Source organism: Chlorocebus sabaeus, chromosome 21 (assembly GCF_047675955.1).
Source record: "Chlorocebus sabaeus isolate Y175 chromosome 21, mChlSab1.0.hap1, whole genome shotgun sequence".
Classification (NCBI taxonomy): domain Eukaryota; kingdom Metazoa; phylum Chordata; class Mammalia; order Primates; family Cercopithecidae; genus Chlorocebus; species Chlorocebus sabaeus.
The window spans coordinates 55,132,478-55,142,003 of NC_132924.1; the positions used below are offsets into that span (position 1 = coordinate 55,132,478).

A 9,526-nucleotide genomic window follows, 5' to 3' on the forward strand; every position below is an offset into this window, starting at 1 on the left:
AAAATATTTAATTGAAAACATAAATGTTAAAATATGCTTTAGCTCTTCTCTCCTTCAAATGGTTGTATTGCTCACCAACAGTCACCAGTCCAGGCTACATTCATGTTTTTTACTTCACTGAACAGTGCTTGTCTGCATTGTTTTACTGCTGGTCAATACTTCACATACTCTGTGCAATCAGAAAATGATTCCAAGGACATTTATCAATCAAAATGCACAAGCCTCCCTCTCAACGCTTGGTATTTATTCCTGATGCATGTGCTTCTGTCAGACAGAGTGTTATAGGTATTAGCAATTCACGGGCACTTCTTAGGCATGCTGGAAAGGAGTTATTTTTGCTATGAGGGTGTTGCCCTATTATCAACACCTCATCTTTCTGTATCATCTTCCGACAATCTTTGTGAGAATTTGATTTGCTATCTTTATTCTAGTGAGACTCAGGCACTGATGCATTTATACCTGGGCTCTGAGCAGGGCTGAAATGGGAGTGAGCTGATGTTTTACTCAACAAGAAAACAATCAGTGAAATATATCTTTGAAATAGATTATTATCCTATTTATAAAAAGGAATCAAAAGCATATAAAACCAGAACTTAGCCTTTACTCTTTGGAATTCAAAATGCAGTTGTGTTCTTCATAAATGATCTCATGACAAATGATTTAGCAAAAAAAAAAAAGTGCATGACAGAGAGAGAAATTGCATTTTAGACAAAATTGCTTTGAACATATTTCACCTATTAAAGGAAAGATTGCTAATTGGACACAAATGTTAATAAAAGAATGTGACAAAAATCTTCAAGATATTTTTTCTTTTATTTAAAATGTTAACTATCACAACACATCGCAGAATGAAATGAAGACTTTAGAATCACATTAAAACTTTTAAAAACATCTCTATGTAGTCACAAAACATGAAACATGCTTCAGAGATACAAATATAGTGTAATACCAAAATCTCAGTACATTTTCACCATGGAAACAAATAGGAAAAGCACAAGACTGTCAGGAGTTTCCCGCCGTTTCTGCAGTAGCTGACACGACTGCTTCAAAGCAATGATTTTTTTCTTTAGGGACTGTATCATTGACAGGTTTTACAATTTCATTGAACACTGTGCTTTGTTGAGAAATAATCACTTATTTCTATTTTAAGGGAGTCATATTGGAATTAAAACACATGTTTACAACACATATTAGCACAATATGAAAAATAAACACTTTTTGAATTTTCAACCCCAAACAATTGTTATTAAATAAATAATTATTCCTCATAGTGCATGTCTTATTTTACCTTTCATTGCCCATTGACACAAATGAAGCTGAATAAATAACGTTAGGTAGTTTATTAACGTCTTCTTTCATAATTCTGCATTGCACTCCTTTCATAAGCCACTGAAAACAAAGAGGAGATAAAATGTTTTTTAAGTGAATTCACTGAGGGAGTTACACAACTAAAGTTTAGGGCATATAGTAATTTAAACTCCTAATGACATTTTCCCTTACAGAAGTATTTCTAAGAATGTAATTTGCACATCTTCCAATCCTGCCTCAGTCTCTATCCTGATGGGAAATGATCTGACCACAGAACTCAGTTTCTTTCATCATTTATCATATACTTGGTGCCTCCAAAGCATATTTCCACAATATATTGCAGTGTTGATTCTCAGCAGCTTTCTCAAGCAGTGGCAGATACCCACAGTGAATTATAGAAAGGACAATGCCTAAAATAACCATTTGTTCTTGTAAATGGGTTTACAGGAATACAGACACACTCATCCATTTACATATTGTCTATGGCTGCTTTGGCCTAAAAGAACAGATTTGGGTAGTTGCAACAGAGACTACATGGCTCACAAAGCCTAAAATATTTCTAATCTGTTTCTTTTCAGGAAAAGTTTGCTGATCTCTGCTCAAGGGGCATCTAATTGTGTGGGGGTCTCTTCCTCCCTTGTGGATACCTCCCAGTGATGGATTGCCCTCAAGACTAAAAACAGCCCATTTACCGTAGGTAAGTCAGTTGAGCCATCTAAATACCATACTGTTTAACTTTTCACTAGCACCTTAATGGTCTGTGAAGGGTTAATTATTGCTTCCAAAGGTATTTAACATATAGCTAGCAAATAACTTAAATACATTGATTATCTGGACAAAATAATGCCAAAATTATATGTTATATTATATTATATATAATTTCAAAGGGATCTGTAACCACAAAGGGGTAAAAATCAGACTGTTGTGATCAAGATATTTTGGGATATTTTTCATCATCTTAACTAATACCTTATAGACTTAGACATATGGTATAGTGAAACTACTATGCTTTTTGAAATTCAGTGTGGCCTGTATAAAATACTGAATGTAAACAAAAACAGCGGAAAGATCTGTGAAGGATCTGTAGGAATAATAGGTGCTACTCTAAACAGCTTCCTCAGTGAGAAGGTTTGTTGACAGAGAAGGCAGGTAAAGGCACCAGTGTTATCACTTCCTGCTTTTAATACTGGTCTTAAACACCCAACTATCCTTTAAGTGCGGTTAACAGTAAGCTGCATATTTTATATCAATTAAGTATGCACTTGTGAGGCAGAACAGTCTGAGCCAACACTGGACAGGCTTAAGGGAAGGAAACAGTTTATTTCTCATTCTGGTTTGATTATATTAGGAACAGGATGAATAGCCCAAGTTCAGTCTCTGACAAGCTTTAGGTAACATGACTCTGTTCCTCAGAGAAATTAGATGAAAGCTAATGTAAACCAACTAAAGACAGACAGTGATTTAGCTGGAACATAATGTCCTCTTACATGGAAGCAGAGTTTCTTACCTGGTCTTTGAACCCTCTGAAGCCTGATATAAATTTTTGAGTGTATGAGTTGATGAGGTTTTCTCTGGGAAAGGGCATCTATCTAGATTTATCAGATTGTCAAAGGGGTCCCTGACCATGAGTGGGTAAAGATCAGATGGCTGTAGATTAAAGCTATGATAACCTTGCCTCAATGAGGTATATAAAAACATCCCTGATTGACTGTGGATCAGATCACATGTTTGCCCATTTTTCACCTATTTATATTTTCTTAACTAAAATGGAGGAACAAAGATTTAGTTATAAATTGATCCTGATTCATTACAGTGATTCTATTTATCACTACTTACAATCATGTTATTATTTTAAGTACATTTAATAGTATTTAATCTGTTCTAACTTGTACAATATCTACATTATTTGTAACGTTAAGCATGTTCTGAAACCTATATCAGTTCTGGAAATGGAAAGTTGATGACTAATATGATTATCAAGAAAACTACAGTTAAGTGAGAACTAGTATGTACTGATACAAATAAAAGCCATTGTGGTTTAAATTTATACTTCATTTCCAAAAGTGGGAAGATAATACATATTAATAAAACAATTACAAGTTTTTCATTAAGGCACATTGATAATTTCTTACACTTCACTTACCCTTCGGCAGCCCAAAATGACTGGTGAGAAAATGCAAAGGTAGTGTCTAAATAGAAAATGGGGACCCAGTAAAAACACTGGGATAGCTTGTCCTGTGGACTTCAACACCAGGAACTACAAATTCCAAATTTATTAGAAATTATGTATCAAAAGGTCAATTATGAAGTGCTTAGAACTTTTCAATTATATGAATATATTCTCTGGCTTCTGCTGTAGCCCAGATTGTGTTAACTTTTTGTTTGCATCGTGGGTTTTAACTTTTGCCCCAAACAAAGTGTTTTTATTTGTTGTACCCATTTCACAATAAAGAAAAAATCTCCATTAAAAAACACTAGGATAATTATTTTTCCTAGCATCCAGACAATTAAGAATTAAGCCAGCACATCTTATTGATTGTCTAGAAACTAGAAATATTATAAATGGGTAAGACAGCTGCTGATTACTTTCTAATTAATTACATATTTAGTATTTTAATTCTATTTTCACTGAAGGCAAAATAGAATTTGAATAGCTTTTCCAAGAAGCCCTGGAGGTAAGAGCTATAAAATGATATAGGGTTTATTTACCTTGAAATCAGTGTGATGAATGAGTTAACTAATAATGGTTTTCAGATATATATATGTGTGTGTGTGTATATATATATATATATATATATGGCATTTACAAAGAAGATGGAAACTGAAGAGAAGGAAACCTGCAGCCTTTATAGCATATGAAAAAAGTTGTTCAGAATTAAAATGAGAATTGTGGCATCCTTTCTCTCTAAGGAGTTTACAGCCAAAACCAATTTACAACACTCAAGGATATTTAATTGTGTTTCTTTTTGAAAGTACTGGAATAAACCATGTCACTCACATCCTCTCCAACATCCATCAGGATGTTTAGATTTTGAATTTCTACAACTTCAGAAAAGTGATTAATTTGTATAAAGAATTTGTTTTGTGAATTTATTTTTGTGTTGGAAGATCGCCAGATGTAATGTCTTTTAAAACTTTCAAGTTACTTTGATAAGTGAAAATTAGCCTCATTCTTCCCTGCACTCCCCACTACCCCTTAGTTCAGTAAGGTTAAACAAGGCTTATTTAACAGATCTACAGGAAAGAATATAGGACTAACCCAAAGATTCAGGTTAGGTAATGATTAAATGGGGCAGACACTGGTAAGAATGGTGATTGGAGAGAAATAGACAGATACTGTGGTAATATTAGCTTAACTACCTGTAAATCCATTTGTGGTTACAACAATTAAATTTTTTCACCATAATACTCATTTTTTGTATCTACTACTCCTTCTTAATATTTTAAAAACTATGTCTTAGAAAAAAATAGAAATAGATTTGAGATACTGTCTATTTTCAGTCATGATTTCATACATACCAGAATTTAAAGCTCTTTTGCCCATTAGTCCAACAAAGGAATCTGTTTTATGCCCTGGAAAAATACATTTAGGGGTATTTTAATATGTATATCTTTGAGGAAACAAACTATTATAACTAGAACAAAGCAAGCTTCTGAATATATGTCTGTATAATAAATATCTTTCTACTTAAAGTTTTGGTGAGACTGAAGAAATAAAGATTCCTTAAAAGTTTTATAAATTACACTAACGCAATACAATGAAAGTACTTTTCTCAATTCTATATTTAATATTATCAAGCACTCTTTATTCATATTATATTTTATCTATTATGTAAGGTTCTAAAATATATTTTATATAAAATATTGTCATTTGAGCTAGCTTTGATTTTTTAGGAAGTCAATTTCACATTTGTGTGAGAGTGAAATATCCAAGCATATTTCCTTGTGTTATTAATAAGTTGTACTTCTCAGCAAGTAGACCTTAATTAAAATCAGATTCCTTGATGATTATAATCTTCTAAAAGGTCACTGTTTTTACTTTATTGGATATTAAAGGATACTCCTTTCAGAAAAGTGTATTAGTTTTGACATGAATAGAGTACATTTTTTATTACATAGAATTTTTATATATAATTCCCTTCAAAGTCTAATCCTTAGAAAGTAAATATGAATACTATTTATTTATTTTTCAAAGATGAACTCTTCGGAAAGGTTACTAGTTTAATGCCAGTGACAGAATTTCTCTTGGTTTTTATTTCAATGATTGAGAATACAGCTGCTACGTTAATGTGGCGTGCTCTGCCACCCAATGTACCAAATTCATGACAGGGTACGTGAGTGGACAATATGATGAAGACAGACCCTTGCCACTTCTTGTCAACTCTGGTTCCATTAACTGAGAAACAAATCTAATGACCTTCACGTACCACAATTTTGCCATCTTTGCTGCCCCAAGAAATATTTTACTGATCTAGTTTTCCCATTCAATTAGGGGATTAAAAAACTGCATCTCTACCCATCTTCATTTTTAGTGTGGATTCTCTACTCATATTCACTCACTCATTCCATTTAATTGGCTGCTGGATGACCCTAATAAATGACATCATTATTGGACCAAGCATACTAAAATGAGTTAGAAGATGCCTATAAATGCTTATGGGGGTTTTGTATGTGTGTGTTTGTTTACAGTGAAAGTAAGCTTAGGGGGTGGGTGGGTGGGAAGAAATGTGTATGGTAGAGTTCTAATCCTAGGATTGAAATTCTTATCTAAAACTAACAATTTAAGGGACTTAAAATACTTGTTTTTCTTTTTTAATATAATGCACCTCTTTGCTAAGTACAATATGTCTAAACAACACAGCTTTAAACAACCATATTCTGGATGTAATATGAATCTCCCCCATTCTTATATTGTCTTCATTAAACATATTAAGCCTTAGGGTTATGACAGAAAATAAGGCAAGATAAATAAAGTGAAATTCAATATAATTTTACATTTAAATTTGATAAATGTCAAAACAATTTTGAACTTACTTTTGTGAGAGATCTGGCCATGTCCTAGAAGAAAGATAAAATTAGCAAACACATATACATTTGTTTTTAAAGATGCTACATTATATCTTTTATAAAATAATTTGATTATCAAAATATGTAACATTTTCTATCTATATATTATCCTGAGGAATAAGGCAGAACCATAAATGCTAAACAACTTATTAATAATAAAAACTAAATATTTAAACAAACAAATAGAATTTTTATTATGTGCCTTCTATGGGATTCAAACCTAGGACTGTGAGACTTTTGAGACCTCTTATTGACTATAAGACTGTAGTATTTCCCACCTTCAAGACTGGCCACCCATTGAGAGAGACAGAGAAAGAGAGAGAGTGGCAGAGAGAGACAGAGAGAGACAGAGAATGACAGCGAGAGAGTGACAGATCGAGAGAGTATGCAAATCCATCTCTTTATTAAACAGGCATCATCTAGATCTTGTATTTCAGCCCATAAAAGATTTTATTTCACTTTCCTACATGTGCTTTACACAATAGTAAAATAAAGATTTATAGGAATGTTTACCATAAAGAGCCTTTAACAGGGCCACTTGTTTTTCAATTGAGGAATCTGACAAGAGACGAATTGTCATTACATGTTCCACTGACGGTGCGATAAATTCAAGGAAACAATATTTCTATCCCAAGACAAATCTACTCTCACCTCAGGGAATGCTACAAAATCCTGTTCCACATGCACTTTGATCAACCGCAGTACTACCCCTGGAGACCCGTGTCTTCCCTTTGTCAGTGTGGATCTTTAGTCAAGGGAGCGCTTCACTCGAATACAGTGAGGCATGCGAACCAGATCTTTCCCTCCCCCTGCGGGCTCGTGCGCGCCTTAGTGCGGTGTGGGCCAATGTCGCGCCTGGGTTACACCCCTGTTGGAGTGGAAATCTCTATTCAGAGCGGGAGACCCTGGGGTACTCCGAGAAGGAGTGAGCAGACAGGGCGAGCTGCCCAAGACACCTAGGGAGGGTCGCCCATCTCACCAGCATCCCGTTTGCCCATTAATCCAAAGAACTGCTGAGGCTTGGGTCTCCGGGCGATTCTCTGCAGAAGATGCTCAAAGGGCTCAGGCAGTTCCTCCTGGGGGACAAAAGCACGGACAAAGGGCGTGTAAGGCAACCGGAGCGAGACACCCAGCAACCCGAGCCCTTCCCGCTGTACTCCGGCCCCGAGGCGGGGGGAGGCAGCCTTCCCCACGCTCGGGCTGAGCGGGGTACCTCCCGAGGCGCTCCCTCTCTGCGCCCCTCCTCGCCGAACCCGCGTCCCGTCCCCGCAAGCCTGCCGGGGTGAGTTAGCAGCTGGCTGGGCGTCTTCAAGCCTCGAGCGCTTTCCGTTCTTTCCTCCCAGCCCGGGGACCTTCCCTCATCTGCCGCGCCGCCACCTGACTTTGTCTAGTCTCAGTGCCGGCTTTGTAGAGTCCTCACCGCCCTAAATGCACACAGGTGTGTGTGATCTGGGGCTGGGGCTGCAGTGGGGAACGGTGACAACGTTTTATAGACGACTTTCACCCTTTTCCCGAGGCGCGCTCCCCAGCGCCAGTAGCCTACGAGTTTCTAAAGGGAAACTTCAAGCTACATCCTCAGGTCCGCAAAAAAAAAAAAGGGAAGGCAGGAAATTAACTTCCCTCCAGCCTCCAGCCCTCCAATCCCCCTGCAGCTCGCGCGTGTGCCCGCTGCTGCCCGCGACCAAGGCGCCCTCTGCCCGTGCCCAGACGCTAGGGCAGTGCAGCTGGACCGGAGCCCCCGAAATCCCCATTCCTGGGGGATGAAATCTTACGAGATTTATGATCTTGTGGGGATCTCGGGCTCATCCGGGAGGGCATCCCTGCTGCAGGGAGTTCCTGGGCTGGACGGTGCAGCCCTCGGGAAGAAACTTGAATCGTGGGCACAGAATCCCATGAGGAACCCGGGAAATAGCGCCCCTTTCCAACCTCCCGCAGGCATCCGCTGCCTCTCGTCGTGGTCGCGGTGCCTGCCACGTTAACTAGGGTGCTGCTGCCTGGGAAGGTGACAGCTCCCGAGCCCAGGAAGAAGGGTGCGGGCCGTCCTGGGAAGGGGCCTCACCTTGATCTGGTCGCTGTCGGACCAGTCGGACCAGTAATTCAGATCATCATTGGCTCCTATTTCTTCTGCAAACAGCTGAGTGGAGACGAGAAAAAAGACTGCCAAGGCCACGAGGATTTTCATGTTGAATTTCTGGGAAGGGGTAGTGGGAGAAGAGACCAAAGAGAGAAATAATATATCTGTTAGGGGTAGTTATCCAAGAGTTAGAGCAACAGAATTTTCTGCCCCACAACGGATGAACTAAGATCAAAAATACAAGGACTAAAGTCTCACCTGCACCCGTTAGGCGAGAGAATCGCGTCCCAAAGATTCTCCAACCCTCTTCTCCCTGAATCCCAACTCCCCCAGCCCTCTAACCCACCAACCCACACCTTCAAACCAGGAAACTCTGCAGGTGGAAGACAAAGAGGGGCGTTGGCGTTTGGGAAGCCAGTCTCCCCACTGTCCCTCACCGCGGCGGCGCACCCAGCGCGGCCACCTCAGACAGATGCGGGGTGGAGTGACCCGGGCAGCCGCGGCCGGCACTGCGCGGGTACTTACTGCGACTGACAGTCCCGCGGGGTGCTGGGTTCCTCTGGTTCCTCCGAGTGCACGCTGGTCGCTCCGCACTCTCGGTGGCTGCGGGAAGGAGGAGGTCCGAGCGCGCTCTTTCGCCTGCTGAGTGCCTTGCGGTATTTATCCCAGCCTCCTCGAGCCTCCAAACCCACGTGACATTCTCCCCACGCGACTTTCTGCTCAATATTTAATTAGCCGCCTCCTCTCCTTTCGCTTGCGTGATTGAGAGTTTCCGAGACGGTAACTCGTCGATGCCCATAACATCTGGACCCAATTGGGTTCTAAATGACGCAATTTTAGGAAAATCGAGGTCTTGCCATCCAATCGGGAGCGGCCTGCTTCCGTCTGCAGATCTGACGCCCCCTCCCCTCTCCTTTGAAACTGGGTTTCATGACACCTGAGATTACTCATCAAATTTGAGCAAAGTGACTCATTCCTTGGACTTCGGTAACTTTTCCGTCCCTTGAGACGTCAGGATAAGTTGCACTTTTGAGGGTGGCCAAATAACTGTAGGCATTCAGACATTTCATCGGAAAT

General features: G+C 39.4%; 1 protein-coding gene across 4 annotated transcripts; it reads right to left on the reverse strand.

Annotated features, from left to right (window-relative positions):
- Positions 1-794: 794 nt before the first annotated feature.
- TAC1 (tachykinin precursor 1) lies at positions 795-9,155 on the reverse strand. 4 transcript variants are annotated; one of them, XM_007982089.3, is made up of 7 exons: positions 8,975-9,153; positions 8,435-8,566; positions 7,355-7,451; positions 6,889-6,933; positions 6,343-6,366; positions 4,828-4,881; positions 795-1,389 (listed from the first exon to the last, which is right to left on the reverse strand). In XM_007982089.3, exons 2-7 carry the CDS (start codon positions 8,555-8,557, stop codon positions 1,343-1,345), a joined length of 390 nt encoding a protein of 129 aa, XP_007980280.1. In that variant the 5' UTR covers positions 8,558-8,566; positions 8,975-9,153; the 3' UTR covers positions 795-1,342. The 4 variants fall into 4 exon arrangements, with proteins under 4 accessions (XP_007980280.1, XP_007980281.1, XP_007980282.1 ...); XM_007982090.3 differs by lacking the exon at positions 6,889-6,933 and having other exon boundaries at positions 8,975-9,155; XM_007982091.3 differs by lacking the exon at positions 4,828-4,881 and having other exon boundaries at positions 8,975-9,154.
- Positions 9,156-9,526: the final 371 nt, after the last annotated feature.

Excerpts from the sequence above, each read along its gene's own strand:
- TAC1 (XM_007982089.3), bottom strand. The coding sequence starts at position 8,557 with ATGAAAATCCTCGTGGCCTTGGCAGTCTTTTTTCTCGTCTCCACTCAG. Across the intron at positions 6,934-7,354 it reads AATGGGCAAACGGGATGCTG|ATTCCTCAATTGAAAAACAA; the intron begins GTGAGATGGGCG and ends GTCTCTTGTCAG. Across the intron at positions 6,367-6,888 it reads CCTGTTAAAGGCTCTTTATG|GACATGGCCAGATCTCTCAC; the intron begins GTAAACATTCCT and ends TCTTTCTTCTAG.